At 37.1% G+C, this 17,564-nt stretch overlaps 1 protein-coding gene across 1 annotated transcript in view; it reads left to right on the forward strand.

Moving 5' to 3' along the window:
• The window catches only part of LOC113078850 (sodium/potassium-transporting ATPase subunit beta-1-interacting protein 3-like), a 33,616-nt gene extending 16,222 nt beyond the window's left edge, over positions 1 to 17,394 (forward strand). Inside the window, exons 2-5 of the mRNA XM_026251157.1 lie at positions 8,286 to 8,423; positions 12,310 to 12,390; positions 16,929 to 17,126; positions 17,291 to 17,394. Coding sequence (XP_026106942.1) covers positions 8,286 to 8,423; positions 12,310 to 12,390; positions 16,929 to 17,126; positions 17,291 to 17,347 — 474 coding nt within the window. The 3' untranslated portion in view covers positions 17,348 to 17,394. The remainder of the gene's footprint in view (positions 1 to 8,285; positions 8,424 to 12,309; positions 12,391 to 16,928; positions 17,127 to 17,290) is intronic.
• Positions 17,395 to 17,564: the final 170 nt, after the last annotated feature.

Genomic DNA, 17,564 nt, shown 5'->3' on the forward strand with positions numbered 1-17,564 from the left:
CAGCACTAAAAATTGCTTTCAGTAGCTCTGCTACTAAATGTATTTCAAAATGGCAATCCATATACAGCTATGATCAGCTGTTCCTTCATCTTGGCTGAGCTTTCAACGTTGTTATGGGAAAGGATGAAGCTGAATGTTTAGTTCTTGTCACATGACCCACGGTTCGCTTGCGGCATTCTGAAAAGTTTAGATGTTTTTAATTTGATGCGGTGCGGACACACCTGGAAAAAATGGGTGCGTTGCACCGCTTGCGCATCGCGACCTCGTCGGCTCCATTATGAGCGCGCAGTACTTTTGCTGACAGTTTAAAAGTTTCAAAGTTAAGTGTAGGCCACGTTCTACAATAGCCTTAATTGCTGCAGGCTGCTTTACGTTTTTTCTTTGTACACTTTTTTTTTTGTTGCTTTTAATCTGTACTTTTGTTTGTTTGCACGCATTGTTAAAGGTTTTCAGATACAAAACACGATGTGTAATGTTCAAGCTTATTGTGTTTAAGCTTGTTCAAAATGACGGAAACAACAAATGTTGCAGAAAAATAATGTCTGTCTCATAAAATTTAAATAAACGAATATTTGTATATATTTCATTTTTTGTGAGCTCAAATATTTGAATGTGATATTTCCCTATCTGTCACGTGACTCTTCCTCTTTCGGGCTTGAACTGATAGTAAATCTAAGGACATTATTAACTGTCTTTACATTTATTTTGAAAGATGAAGCTCGCAATTATGGAAAGGGCATTACATTTCCAACGAGTGCTTGCGGTGTTCAGCCAATTACAATGCACTGGGTCAGTTGGCCAATCAGAGCAAATTCAATACATGGACCTTTTTTTCTTTTTAAAAACATTTTTGCCATAAGCTTATTTTGTTTTCTGACTCTGATGCTCTTCAACAAGTTGTGTAAAGCAAGCCAATCAGATTGGAGCTAGTGATTCAGCCAGCTCTTGCTATTTTTGTGTGAAATATGCATCAGCTGGAGTGTGTGTGGTCTGAGGCTGTGACTAAGGTAGAAATGACTTCACAGAGGAGCTTTCCAGCTAGAGGAAAGTAAAAAAAAAAAAAAACTGAAATGGAATGCCATGGAAAAACTATGACTTGTTCAGATGTTCTGCTTTCATCTGGGTCTGAGTAATGTTTGTACAGCAGGATTGTTATCAGAGAAAACAGCCACCTCTATATCAGTAGAAAGAATGGGGTAGAAAAAGAGGTGACCTCCCTAAGGGCGAGTCTGATCTCTCTGATGTGGGTCAGGAAGGATGAAGAGATGGATGCTGTCACGGGTCACATGCCGGAAATCACACCCTCACTAATATTCAGAAACACAGAGGGTGGTGTGTGTGCCTGTATAATTTTAATTTGGACTAGTATACAAGGATGCTTCTCTTGCTATTTTTACAATGAAATCTGTTTGATATCCATTTCGGTTGCATCAAATGAAATGAAAGCGATTTGTGATAGGTAGATCGTAATGTTAAAAAGTTGTTTTGACACACATTTGGATTGAAGGCAGCAGACTTTCCTCGAGAATTTGACAGTGTTTTGCCCCATCCATTTTCAGAGAAACACCCAATAACAGGATATTACCACCTCCAACAGAACGTTCCTACTCAGTGATTGTTTTTTCATTTTTTTTTTTTCTGCCATGTTGGTGTTATATCTTTCACTTGGATATTATAAGTTGCACTGAGTAAATGCAGCTGGATGAAACACAAACTGTGTCAGTCTTCATTTTAGGCTGCAAAGCAACAAAATGTGGACTATTTCAAAGGGAGTGATTATTTTCTGTACTCACTGTATATAGCATACTAATGTTCAAATGTCTGTTGCATATTGCATACTGTGTCACAAGGTAAGCCTTTATAAATAAAAGGTTATATAAAAAGATTTCCCTTAGTGTTTGCTAAGCAGCTGTGCAGATTTATTAGCAGTGAACAAAAGCCCTTTTGACTGTTACTTAGGCTTTAATGGAAAACTTCTTTCCTTCTCTTACTGAACTTTTTTCCCTACTTCGCCCCCGGTGACACCCATAAAATAATCTCCAAATGATTTGAAGGATTACACACACACTTTATGGGATTGGCTCCAATTTAAACAGATGATTACCACAGTGGAGCATGGCCTCATGGTAATCGATCAGGGACAAAAAAGGTGCATTACACAAGTTGATTTGGGGGCTAGCTGAAGCTAATCTAGGGGAAATGGCTGGTTTAAGGAGCGGGAGTGAATCTGATATGATGGAGATCAGAATACTTTGCCAGGAACCTCTGCTTCATCTTTCAGCCTCTAAAAGCATTCCGCCATTCCTGCATGTTGTAATGAGTCCCACAAGTCAAGGAGAGAGACAGAGTCTGTGTTCTCCTTTATCATTAGCTGTTTGCTGCATGTGCAAAACATTAAACATGCCATCTCTCTGCGCTTATATTGCTTTCACACTCTAGAGATTTCTGTTTAGCTAATAATGTCTGTACAGTGAGATCAATGTAAAACGTGTGCCCTTTTGCCTAAACTTCAACAACAATTATGCACTTCTGATTTTGGCCCTTCGTTAATCTGACTGTCCGTGGGTGGAACTAAAAATGCAGAAGTTTAGGGCCTTTCGCGAATGCTTTAGTTCCAGAACTAAATACAGTATAAAATACAGTACTAAAGTAATTGGTTGATTTTGTGCAAACTATTTCCCAGTACCATTTAAAGAGTTGAACACACACCAAGAGAAGTGGGCAGCCATTTATGCTGCGGAGCCCAGGGAGCAGTTGGGGTTCAGTACCTTGCTCAAAGGCACCTCAGTCGTGGTATTGAGGGTGGAGAGAGCACTGTACATTCACTCACCCCACCTGCAATTCCTGCCGGCCCAAGACTCAAACTCACAACCCTTCGATTGGGAGTCTGACTCTCTAACCATTAGGCCACGACTTCCCCACTAGTAAGTGACATAAACCAGTCGGCAGTGATGTCATTTGTGCATGGCTTTCAACAAAGTTAACAAAGAAGAACAACTTTAACAACAGTAGGATGAAGGACGCTGTGATTGGAGCTTTATTTTTGTTGTGTCTCGAGGGTTTCACAATAATGGACATGGAATGTCGACGTATATACGTAAAGTGCTTGAAAGATAAGAAAGGAGGATTAAGAATCTCCAACAACATATTTATCGCTGTTCACCATACTTGCGAAATAAGTTGACACAATGTTTACAGTATGTTACACAGCATTTTAAATAATGCCGGGTGAGGGCGGTTTTCATCTACTTATGTCATGGGTAGTACCAGTTGAGCTAGTTAGACCCTGCTCATGAGTAGGAGCTTATTTGTTTCTATAAAAAAGCAGTCCAGTACTAAAATCGCACCTAGTTCCAGCAGTGCGAAAACACCCCAAGGTGGGTTGTTCAACAATTAGTTGCGGTGCGAAAGGCCCTTTTGATCTGTAGTTTTAGCAAAACAGTCCAAAAGTCCAACTGACAAATATATGGATAGATCTGGGTGCAGATAACAGAGAGAAAGGCCATGTCCACATAACACGTTTTAGTTTGAAAATGCATCTTTTTCTCTTCGTTTTGGCCTTCTGTCCACACAAAAATGGCATTTTTAATCAAGGAAAATGGATAAAGTGGATACAATTTAAAAATATGTTTTCGCTTTGTAGTGTGGACTGTGAAAGCGGAGGCTTTTGAAAATGATGATACAGGTTTAATCATGTGACACACATTATATCAATAGATATCCGTGTTTATTCTGGTATTGTGCACATTATGTGTTATGTGTTACTTAAACACACTATTGCAATAGATGTGTTACTTTGTACAATCTTCAAATCACAGTCCTGCAAAGATGAAAGCACATTTACTCGCAATCGCTATTTGCGGCAAAATATGAGGGCAGTTGCGTTTTAGATCAGACATACAATTGTGCATGTGTACGACTTGGATGCATCAGTCAATGCTGAATTATTTTTGTAAATAAAATAATCCTGTCAGAAAAACTGCATGAAAAAATCTCATCTCTTTTCTGTGTGTATCATCTGCAGTGAGCCTTTTTGATGCTTTATGCATACACAGAAAGCAAATTTAACATTGTCTGATGTTTCAGTGGGGATCAGACACTTTTGGAAAACTCTTGAAAATGCTAGTATGGAAAGAGTGTTTACAACGAAAATGCGAAGAATTAATGAAGAAGAGTACACATTTTTTTTTTGCATATACTTTCAACATTGTAACAGTAAAAAGCTGTTAAAAATCGTATTTATCCTTTAAGCCTATAGACTCACCATCAGCTGCATTAAGAGCTTCATTTCTGGATTTTGTAGTGCAGTGAAGTCAAAACCCCTGCCTGAAGCTCTGCAGTCTGACGGCTCACTCAGTTTGAGATCTGTACCCTCAGCTCCAGCTGACCTGACCACATTTTCTGCTATTAATCTGTTCATACTCCGGGATGACCCCAAAACCCAACCCAGCACTCTTCTTTACAGCCTGGACTGAAATCACACTCCAGCTCTGAAGCCGTTCCAAAACTCCCCAAGCACAATCACACCACCTGCCAAATTCTTGATTAGCCTAATTCCAGCACTCACCAATAACAGTCTTTCCCAATTTTGGTTTCTCAAATGGTTACTAAAGCTATCAGTTGTCTGCCTGTGTTATCCTCCTGTGTGTCGTTAAGAGTTCATTTGATTTCTCTTTCTCTGGCGGGAAACTTGGACGCCATTAGCTTGGGAATGTTTCATTTGGATTGAAGTTTCTCACTGGCGAGTGAGAGTCTGGTCACTAGAAATCTGTGCTAAATATGCAGGAGTGGGAACCTAGTCAACATGAAAAGAAAATTGGATTGGGAAGATGTTTTTTCTTTTTAATTGCTCCTGGTCTTGTTCTGCAAAATATAACTACTTGCTCCATGTCTTAATTTTTATATTTGGCTGAAGTCAGTAAGGCTGTCAGTGGTCCAGTGGTGCTGGGTCTTTTGTAACTTTGTGTACTTAAATGGGTCATATAATGTGATTTCAATTTTTCTTTCTCTTTGGAGTGTTACAAGTTCTTGTTGCATAAAGAAAATCTGTAATGTTGCAAAGACTAAAGTCTAAAATCCAAATAGATTTCTTATAAAAGTTAAGTCAACCACAGCCTCATATATCAGCTAATTCAGATTAGCGACCCATTTTTGGAGAACAAGGACTGTTTTCTATGAGAGTAGCCTACAATGCCAGTGTTCAAATGTGAGTTTTAAGCAGTGTAGAGTAGCGTTTGTTGTTTCTCAAATCACAAATGCAGACATGTTTTATGTTTATGTAGCGCGATACACAACGCGTAAAAAGACAGTATAAGTCATTATAATCAGTAATTATGTCCCCACTGGATGCAACAAATTTCTCATTTATAATGGGTTAGATTGGTTTTGTCTCGTTGCCCAGGGACACTGCATCAGAGTTCAGCCAGGTATTCAGCCAATCACAACGCACTGGATAGCTGGCCAATCAGAGCACACCTCGCTTTTCAGAACAATGAGCTCTGTAAAAATTGTCATGTTTTAGAAAGGCAGGTCATAGTGTAGCAACAATAATGTACATTAAATAATGTGGTTTTTGAACCTTAAACCACATAAACACATTGCATTACACCAAATACACAAAATAATGTTCTTTTTAGCAACATCATATGACCCATTTAAAGGGCTTAAAATTACACTGTTAGACTGTTCAGGTTTTTTTTTTTCTTTCTCAAATACATTAATCATGTGCTAAAACATGGAGCTGACCCACATCAGCTTGTTAATGCTGTAATGATGGAAATATTAGGTGACTGGAGAAATACCCTTTCTGTGTGACTAAACCTATGCTTATAAATGAATAAGACAAAACCTTCTAATGAATCACCGAGACAAATCAGTGAATAAAAGCTTTTGTGTCATGCTGACTACACTTGGCTTATCTCTGATAGATAAATCAATAAAGAAATAAAGAAAATTAAGACTGTTCATTTAATTTACTGCTAAATAAGATTTTTTTTGGACTTGTTTTGTTGCTTATTGTTTAATGACACATTTCCACTCATTTTTTTTTTAAATTTCTTTACTGTACTAAAATACTAAAATGAATCCTCCCAAGACAGTAAAATCAACAAATTAAATTGACTTACAATATTAATCTGATTTACACATGTATGTAAACATGTACTGTGGTGCATGCACTCCTTTAAAAAAAAGGAGTTTTATTTATTATATTATATTGTATTATATTACTTCACATTACATTACATTTTGACCACATGGTTTTATGGACATTATAAATTAGAAAATACATGGCATGTTTGTAATTAAATTATTTTGCTACACCACTTGACTATTAAAATACAAAAATAGGAAAAACAGGCCTAAACAATTTTCACTCAGGAATTGTCAGTAAATTTCACAAATAATTGCAAAAAAGTGTCAAGAAACATTCTTCTGAATATGAAATAGTATTTTCTTGTGAAACATTCTCCAATAAACTTCCAATATTTACTTCATTTGTTTATTTATTTACAGTTTATGCAAGTATTTTCCCCTTGTTTTCTCCAGAAATACAGTACTTCAACTTGTGGGTCAACATTTTTGACTTGGAAGGCATCACTTTCCCAGTCGTTGATTAGAATGGGACAGACTTGTTTTATCTGTCAGTCTCACAACTCCTCTTCTTTATACTCTCTCTCCCTCTCTCTGTCATTTGTTGCTGTGACATCCCACCCGTTTGTTTCCTCATCACTTTATCTTCCTTATTGTATCCTTTCTTCCACTCTCATCTGTAGTCATTCTCTCCTCATGTTTAACACACTCATTTTCTTTTTTTTTTTGTTACAACCCACCCCCACCACACTCTCTCTCTCTCTCTCTCTCTCTCTCTCTCTCTCTCTCTCTCTGTGTGTGTGTGTGTGATCTGCTCCTGCTGTCTGCTCCACACATTGTCCCAGATGTTTGGCTCTGATCAAGCAATCATGGCAGATGCTTAATTGTGTCTGGTCTGTGATGTGCCCGCAGTCCCACAATCCCCTGGCACTCGTGCTCATAGAGGACGCTGGTCTTTTGTCAGGTGGAATACTGTGTTTCCTGGCATTCAGCTCTGAAATGTCAGCAGGACAGACGGGATGTAAATAGAAGGAGACTAGTTTCTAAGTGCAGAATTCAAGCTTTCAGGTTTATTTATTAAATGATTTACTTTGGATAGTGTCTCAGGACACAATTCCTGTTTTGATAATACTGTCCCACTTTGGCTTTGTCTTTCTGATTGGCTTTGTGTATTACGCATGGTTTCCTACCTTTGTAATTCCTAAAAAATAATAATCTGTTATTGTTTGATCACTTTTGTTACAAAATATGTGTGTGTGACTGACTTTGATCTCTACACTCGTACAATGAAAGGGTTCCAAATGTTTTTTTTAAGCAGTGTTGTCCATATAGAAGAAACCATAAAGAATCTAAAGAAACATTTTCCACTATAAGGAACCTGTAGTTGGAACCATTGGTGCCAATAAAGGAAATCTTTAATGGTGTGTAGAACACAGAATTAGATATTTTGAAGAATGTTCATGCTGCTTTTTTCCATACAATATAAAGAAGAACCAAAAGTCTGAAAAATTATCAGAAAATAGTCCATACAACTTGTGCACTTTGTATTCCAAGTCTTATGATATCTTATGATATTAAAATGTTCACATATTTCATAAACTTGACACATCACGATTGCTTATTAGACACATTGCTGTATCTTTACACAGCACACCTTAAAGAATTATTGTGATTTCATATATTAATGTTAGACATCTGAAAGATAACGTACCAAAAATCTTTGACATATCTTTTATGTTAACATACAGTACTTTACTAGCCTTTTGTTTTGGAGCTTGTCATGGTGCAAGCACGAAATAAACTGCTCTGGTCATGTGACAGTTTGCTCTAACCATGTGACAATGCACATATTAAAGGATCCAGCATACCCGGGTAAAAAAAAGTCATTGCTTGCAATTGGATTGAAATACAGTGTGCTGAATTGATAGTATGGTTGTTTAACAAGCGTACCAATTTGATTTGAAAGAATCATTACTAATCTAGTTCCTGCAAAAAGTATAGTTTAATAGTTTGATAAATAAGTCTCTTGTGTCAAAAATCATTTGATAGTAATATCAAAATCATCAAAGTCTTAAAGGAGAAATGATCATGCAAATTAGTTCTCACAGCATGCTTTAAACTTTTATTCCAAATTATTCCTCATCTGAGTCATTCATCTAAATATTTGTCTTCTCGTGTCTTTCTCTCTCTCTCAGATGGTGGCATTAGAAAGGCAGGTGTTTGATTTCTTGGGCTACCAATGGGCACCTATCCTTGCAAACTTCTTCCACATCCTGGTTGTTATCCTGGGCCTTTTCGGCACCATTCAATACAGACCTCGCTATATTGTGGTGGTAAGTGCTGCTTTTAATTTATCTTTAATATGACGACCTTGTAAATCTCACAAAAAATTTTCAGGTCACATTTTAATCACCAAAATTAAAATGAAAAAAAAAAAAGTTTGGATTGTTACTTTTGGACTATTTACTTTTACTTTTTACTATTGTTTGGTTGTATCTCACAATTTAGACTTTTTTCTCGCAATTCTGAACAAAAAGTCAGAATTGTGAGATTAAAAGTCGCATTTTTCTTTTTTATTCTGTGGAGAAACAAACAAACAAACAAAAAACAAAAAACAGAAGAGACGTAAACTCAGAATTGTGAGAAAAAAAGACCTGTGAGATGTCGCAATTGATGTCGCTTTTTTATTTTTCAGAAACAGGCTTCCATACATTACAATAAATCCTATAATGTGAATAAAATAAATAAGCATGCATTAAATGCATTACAATAATGAAAAAATTGTCATAAAATTATTTTTACTTTTTTTATGTAATTTCTTATTCTGTTCATTTTGAAATATGACCCGGACATGTTCTTGACAGGTTTTGCTAGCTAAAAATCCATTTAATAACACGGTCAATTTGGATCTGTTCCTTTAGGACAGACTGTTTTAGAAATGCTTATATGCAAATAGTGTTTGCGGCACATGCAAATCTGCTTACTGTTGATCAAAGACAGAAGGCCTCTGAAGCAGAACTGAGCACAGCCCTTAGCTGATAATGGACTCGCAGCACTGCAGACACTGGACTAGCCTGATACTTTGACACATTGTATGGCATTTAAATCCTCTAAATCTGCAACTAATTACCATGAATTAAATGATTAGAGTCCAGCTCCCTTCAGTTCCTCAATGGGTCAATGCATGATGCAGCTTCACTTCGACTTCAACAGGATTATCAAGCCTTGAGTTCACTTGATGAGACGGGAAGCAAGCTATTTTTGGAGATTTAATATTTCATACTTAATTTTTATTTTTATTTTTGAGGATAACCAAGTTTACATCATAGCTCAGTCAATCCATGGCTATGTTTGAAATAGCATAACATTCTGTTCTTATTTTTGCTACATTATAATTTATTCATATCTGAATATAGCACACTCTGCACTATGCAAATTTTCTGCATGCTTTGAAAAACGAGTACGCCTACTACAATTTGCCAAAATGTGTATATTGTGTAGAAGAATGTATGCATGACAAATAAGATAGACGTAACCTCAGCAACAATAAAATATCTATTTTAATTTCTTATTTAATCAGACGGACAGAAGTCAAGTCATTTTTATACAAAAAGGGGTTAAATATTGTTATATTTTTATTCTAAGATAGACACTGTGAGAAACCATGCAAAGTTGTGCAATATCAATGAGAAATGCTTTTGTTGGAAACTTTCATCATTACAAAATGCATAGTTTTTCCCATTATTAACTATTAAAATATACATTGTTTATTGCTTATTATGCTCTAAATACTAAGTATTCCCATTCCAATTATTATTTGCATTATTTGCTATGCTTCTTGATAGTGTTCTGCTGATATAAGTGGGCATTTTCAGTCTGGATAGCACTGAAACCAATATAAAGATACAAAAGGGAGAAGATGAGTTATTAATATTTTGGTCTTATTGCCAAAACCACCCAAAATACTGTAAATATTAATTTGGGGATATCTGCTAAATATGTATTTCGGAAACTTTTAGAAGTACACGTGCATATAAATTAAACTTAAATATATGCATTTGGAAGACACTTTTTATCCAAAGTGACTTGCATTCACATTTGATCAGTTGTTGCTTTCTCTAGGAATCGAACCCATGACACTGACGTTGCTAGCACCAGACCTCTACCGTTGAGCTACAAGCATAGCCCCATGATATAACAAACATGGATTACAAGCTACATAATCAAGTCTTTAAGACATTTGTCCTCTCAGATAAATAATTGTACCTCCAATGTGTATGAAACTCTGAAGCCTTTGAATAGGACACAGCAAAATCTTAATTAGCCATCAGTTTGTACTGAACTTTATAATGATACTCTGAGTTGCTAATTATACATTAGATTTACACATATGATTACACCAAAATGTGATGCAAAATTCTCACATGGTAATATCAAGCTAATCAAAGTGACAAAAAGTAGCGCAGCCCAAGATAGAACAAAACCATGAGAAAAGACCGATAGACGAGCTTGAGACTCCTGGGAATGGTGAGGAGTATTGCTCAGGCTTGTGTCCCTCTATACAGACTCACTCTGCTTCACAAAGGGTTCAGATTACACCAGTCACCCGTATAATAGTGATTTGACGTGTGAATCATTTCTGTCTGAGGTGCATCAGTTCCCTTCAAGACATTCATTTTCTGAGAGATAGACGTATTAAAGTCTCAGTCTCGCTGACCTGTTTGTATTTTTTCATGAGTCATAAATGGATACAGTATCCTATCGAACAACCAGTTTTAGCTTTAAATGAATATTCTGTGTGAAATAGTTCTTGTCCTTCAATTTATAGAAAAAAAAAGCAATACAGTTATGTAATGTGCATTGGCAGTCAATGATTGAGACGTGATTGAAACATGAGCATAAATGTGAAGCTCGTAATGTTGTTAAAGCTCCTAAATAAATGAATGAAGTTTAAACAATTATTATGTGATTTGTAAAGTTGTCCTTTTGAGGTAGGACTGCATGCTTTTCCCAGTGGATGGATGATATTAAGGTAATGTGTTTGGATAGAGTTTGCCTTATGTAATCTTTCACAACATTGCTCCAGTTTAAACTTTGTGTGAAACTCAGTTAAACTATCCGAAATAGAAAAATCCTCAGACAAAGTACTCTTCTGATCTTTGTATAGCAGTGGAGGAAATCCCAGTGGAAAAAACTCTTTTGCAGTTTGTAGGCAATTGCTCTATAAAGTCGTCTCAAGCTGGTCTTCTGTAAGAGACTGACAGGAAGCCTGAGATCCCACTTTTGATTTTGTGTGGCATAAACTTCTGTTTTCTCCTTTAAACTCCTCTGGCTTCATGATAATGACAAAAATGAGTGCACATACCTTTTTCTGTTTCCGGGAGTTTATATACCAGCAGGCTCAGTTTGGAGCGCTAATTCAGATGAGCATATCATGGGGATTTATAGGCGTGTAAAAATCATAATTAATTGGGTTTGTGTGTGGGAAACAACAGTACAAACAGCCAGGAAGACAAAAGGCGTGGCATTCAAATGAGATGTTCTGCTATAAAAATATCAAATCAGATCAAAGAAAGATGCAAATCTGGAGTTAAAAGATAAAAGTGTGCGTTTCTCAGGCCCGAGCTCTAAATCCAAACATGTTTTCAAGCATCTGCTCGACTTGTGTTACCCATACACAACAGCTCTGATGTTACTGCTACTGGAACGGGTTGAGTTCAGACTTGTTCTAGATGATGGTTGCCAGCTATGTCTTGCATAAAAGTGCCCCAGTGTGGTAGTTACAGTGATGGTTTCAGGTGGTAATACCATGGTACTTGGATATATGCTATGGTACCGAATGGTTTTACTGAAAGTAAAAGTGGGGTCCAAAAATTGTCATAGACCTCTTTCATTTCATGGACAAAAAAAGAGAAAAAATAAGTCATAAAGGTTTGTAAAGACACGATTGAAAAATGCATTGTCCATTGTCAGTAGTGTAAAGATGTAAAAAGCACAACTCACGCAGAAGTCACTCTCCAACAACGCAGCTTTCGGGGTCATGTGACCAACTTTAACCCTCACACAAAATTGCCAAATGTGCAGATTCCTATTGAAATGACTGGATTCCGCCTGTGTAGTTTCATCGAGCAACAGTAAATGTGACTGCACCTGTATGTAGCCTGTGTTTGAATGTTGGAACGAATTGTTGGAGTAACTCATTGTCCATTATTTTCACAGTATACTGTGTGGACAGCGCTGTGGGTGGCCTGGAATGTCTTTATCGTTTGCTTCTACCTGGAGTTGAGAGGTCTATCAAAGGTAAGAGAGATTCCCATCTAAAGTTACGTCAATGTTTAGGAGTACGAGGCATTTTAAAGACCCTGTCTTACAGCTACAGTAAAATGGGTCTTTTTTTTACAGACTGTCTGAAACTTTATTTAGAAGTGCTGGTATGTACAGCTTTGTGTCTTTGATTTACCAAGTGTCTTACTTTTATGTTTGCATTGAACACATTAGAAAACTAGCACATTCCTTTGTAGAGGAAATCAAATCTGATTAAAGCCCTTTTGTAAAACAGAAGTTGTAGCAGTATTTGTGTTATCCCCAACCATCCTGTGATACACTTCTGTCTACATGTGCTGGCAGGTCACGGACTCAAACACTGTTAGCAGTGAGAAACAAGCTCGCTGTATAATTTACACATTCTCCTCTCTCTTTGTGTGCTTGTTTATTACTCCTGCTTGGCCTGTTTCCTGGACTCCGATTTTTTGTTCCCACAATGAAAAGCTCTTATCCGCTTTCAGGAGGTGGAGTGAGATTGGACAAGAACATCTTAAAGTCTGCAAGTAAATCTGGTCCGTGTGCAATGAGCTGCCGTTCTTTCAGAATAAACCTTTTCCACTATTGTCGCAGCAGCATTAACAAATGGCTCAGGAAATATGTGAAAAAAAAAAAAAATTTGCATGATTTTTATCAAGCAGAATGTGTTCCTGGATCACCATACTCGATTTTCCTGGAACCAAATCCAATTTCAGGGTTATGTTTACAGTTAAGTTAGGGCTAAGTTTGGGTTTGAACATAATTAATTTCCCTCTTATTTTAGGAAACACTAGTATGTGTGGTCAGGAATAGGGTTAGGATGATGGAATGTTGTTCCAGGTCCTACAAAAGGGTTAATTCCATCCTCCTTGGTAAAAATGATAATCACTGTTGGGATGTGCAGGAATGTCCTGCATACTTGCATATAAGATGCTGGTTTTGCTTCAGAACCCCCGATTTTACATTGGACATCAAGTGGCGAGACAACACATTTACAATACAAAATTTAATACAAAATTCTTAATTCAGCAAGGATGCATTAAACCTGAACCAAAAGATGATTTGCAATTTTACAGAGAACATGAAAAAAATATTAAGGTTTCCACAAAAATATGAAGCGGTGCAACTGTTTTCAACATTGATAATGAGAAATAGTAGATAATAAGATGTTAAAATCATTTTTGAAGGTGCATGTGACACTAAAGACTGGAGTTATGATGCTGTAAAATTCGACTGTGCATCACAGGAATTGCATTTTAAAATATATTCAAAAATACAAAAGAGGATTATTAAGTTGCAGTAATATTAAATAATATTAAATTTTTTACTGAATTATTAATCAAATAAATGCAGCCTTGGTTTACATACAATACTTCTTTCAAAAACATTTCGTTTATTTATATATTTCGTACATTTCTTGCTTTGAAAAATCTCAACAGGCTTGTTCTTATAGTTCGAGTGTTTGGTTTCTCAGTGTCTCTTGAATTTCAATGGCTTCAGTTCACGCTCTAATAATTCATCCCACAAAGCCTAACATGTTTAGAGCACAAACCTTTTCCTTGTCTTTGTATCAGCTTTATTTAATGTTGTTTGATTCATGTATTAATTTGAACCTTTTTAGGTTTGTTCTTTGCTCTCAAGAGAGTTGTGTAATTGGACTCGTGGCCTTGGACATTATCAACAAAAGATATGGGAAGTGCTTTCTGCTCTTTAAGTTTATTTTTAATTTATTATATCCTTATGTGCTCCTTATGTGTGAGTTACATTTTATCCCACCCATCCTCATCCTCTTCTTGCTCTGTCTCACACAGTCATGCTCTGTCACTCCCTCCCTTTTCTTTACTGTGCTGTCACAGTTTGGACGCAGCCCCCCCCCCAAACATCTATAAATTCAATGCATGAATATTCATGAGCTGATTCAGACAGATCTGCTGTCCAGAATGCAGCATGTAGTAATGCATCGATCCTTTCTTTTCTGTCTCTGTGTGTTTATGTGTGTGTGTGTGTGTTTTCTCTCCATTAGCCGCTTGTCCTCCTGCTGTCCACATGCAGGGGTGAGCAAGCGCTGTTTGTCCATCTGCTGGGTTAATGCCTGAGTCCAGCCCTCTGCCACCTGCTCCCCAAAACACCCCATTATTAAGCATGCACCCCCTGCATTAACACAGCCCACCACAACCCTCAATGAAACACCTCAAAATATGACTGGCTCACTGCTGTCTCTACTGTCATATGACCATTGACACACCATATTATAATATCGTATATATATATATATATATATATATATATATATATATATATATATATATATATATATATATAAAATTCTCTCCATGTTTATCCATCTGTCTGTCTGTCGGTCAGTCAGTCGCCATCTCACAGTGTTAATCATATCTGTCTATCTCTCTGTCTTGTAACATTGATCATATCTGTCCATCGGTCAGTGTGTTTCTCATATCTGTCTGTCTCACAATATGTTTGTCATATCTGTCTTTCTCGTTGTTTTTCTTTCTTTCAGTCTCTCTTGCAGTGTGTTTATGGAGTGAGTATTGAGTGTGTTAAGTGAGCGCCCAAACCATCTCTATATTAAAGGGCTTTCCACTCAACCTTTCGTCACTCTCATCGAATATGCTTAACACAACCCTATATCCAGCTCTTTACAGAAGCTTTCTTGCCAGATCCTTGATCAATACCAAGTGCACACTCCCCAGTACCAGTTCAAACACATAAACACCTCTATGTAAACAGACCCAGTTTACAGACCTCTCATTAGTCAGCTGTACATACATACTGTACTTACATACACTCTGCAATGTACACTCTAAAAAATACTGGGTAGTTTTAACCCAACTTTGGGTCAAATAAGGACCCCTAAAATTGATAATTACATTTTTAACCCAAAAGTTGGGTTAGTCCATATTTGACCCAAAGTTGGGTTAAAACAACCCAGTATTTTTTAGAGTGTACATTGCAGTTCGAGCTATAGGCTAACTCAGATTTTCTTACTCTTTCACTGTATATTAAGTAAATATTTTTAAGATAAAAAAAACAACAACATAAATTTCATTGTAACTATTTATATAAATTTTAAATGTTTTTTATAAGGTCCCGCTTTCCTGATAATGAAGTCCACACCCAGAGTATGTTCATTTCACTTATGTGCTTTCAGTAATTCCTATATTTTAGGCACCTCCATGCCTGCCAGCATAAATACATTGCATTGATTACAAAATTTTAATAACTACTGATACAGGGAAAAAGGTGACTATTAATAATATAAATATTAATTTTAGAAGTCTACCACACAGTGCTCTTTCTTTGATCTTTAATCTTCAATGAGCAAATAGAAGTGGCTTAAAGTACTTTGTTGTCATCAACAACAAAACCACACATGAATCTATGTTAGCTTTGAGTGCTCCCATGAAAACTACTAATTCAGAAGACTCAAACAGTTGTCATCTCATAATTACGATAATACTGACACAACATGAATGTGGAATTAATCTCTCACATTCAGACCCATATTAACTCTCCGAACATGAGACATGCAGTTTCACTGAAGAGGAAGGCATATTATATTAAGTGGATTGGCACTTTATGAAATGCTCTCTCTTTCTCTGTCGGTCTGCTTGATTGAGGTGTTTTGTTGGGGTTGTCCTCTTATGCATGGCCGCAGGCTGTGGCTGTCAGTCTCACACTGTGGCTGTGATTAAATACAAGACAAGACAGTCTGTATTGCCCCCCTCCCCGATCACACAAACACACACTCCTCTCAATGACATATAGTAACGCGTATAATGATAATGCCTGCTGATGATGAAGGGAACAAATGGCTCTGTGCCTCCGTCAGCCAGAAAGAGGTCAAGGACGAGTTCCTCTCTAATAAGCAAAGCAAAGTCCATAAGTTTTCATCTTGACAAGTATCATTCATCTCATACAGCCTGAGAACTGTGTGGATTGACAGAATCCATTACATCTGATGTACACGTATCCGTGAGCTTATGAGGAACATTTGCAACACAGACGCATATTTCTGAGGTGACACTTGTGTTTCACAGCACTTCCACACATGCAGCATTCAGTTTCAGCACCGTGTGAATAGATGCCGACATAAGTAATCCCTTTATTTGCAGGAATGTATGAAGTAAAGAGTCAGTAATGTTTATTTCAAATGGAAAGATATGTTGTCAGATAGCATTGCTGAATAAATGGCACGGAATGATAGTAGGGCTGGGACATATAAGTAGAAATAGGTTTTTCAACACTTTTATGATGTTTGATATATTTCTTGATATTTATGTGTATGCTTTCATGTGTAAAATGGTTATAAATACCACAACAGATAAACAATGAATGCATATTGAAAGCGATCATCTGCTTTCTCCATCTTTTGTATGTATATGTGTCTTTCCTCCCTCAGATTTGTGTTAAATTATGCATGCATGCTTTACAGCGCGCTGCCCCTCTGTCACTCGCTCACTCATTCTTTATTTTATGTGGCTGATGCTGACGACAGCTTCTCCTCTCTCTTGTTTTAGGACAGCGATCTCTTGACCTTTAACATCTCGGCACACCACTCCTGGTGGAGCGAGCACGGGCCAGGCTGTGTCCGAAGAGAGATCCCCGCCAGCGGAGACCGCAGTGCAGACGCACAGTCCTATATATCCATCATGGGCTGCCTGCTGGAGTACCAGTACATAGAGGTCCTGCACAGCAGCTTCCAAATCCTAATCTCTGTAAGTCCTAAAACATACCAACACACAGTTTATGTTCTCCCCGCACTATATTTAGACTTACTATATTTGTATGTCTGATTCTACATAGCATAACTAAAAGAATCCCATAATATATGTTTTTCCAGACACACTTAAATTCTAATGGTGCTTTGTCATTATCGTAGGAAATCATTGGCTGTCTCTCTACACTTAACCAGTCCTTTAAAACTACAGCAGTGTAAAGTGTAGCCTGCACACACTGAGTCCTGAAGCCCTGCTGTTGTGCTGAAGTGGTCCCTTGAGTTGAGGTCTGGCGCGGCTCCAGGGTTAGTTAGGCAACTCGGTGGATTATAATCAGCAGGCACTGCCAGGCAGCAAGCAGAAGGACTGTGAACTCATTTTCTGAAAAAGGCATTTGTTTTTATTGACTTAAATGCACTGCACACAATGTCCTCCAAA

Source organism: Carassius auratus, unplaced genomic scaffold (assembly GCF_003368295.1).
Source record: "Carassius auratus strain Wakin unplaced genomic scaffold, ASM336829v1 scaf_tig00026843, whole genome shotgun sequence".
NCBI classification, from domain to species: Eukaryota; Metazoa; Chordata; class Actinopteri; order Cypriniformes; family Cyprinidae; genus Carassius; species Carassius auratus.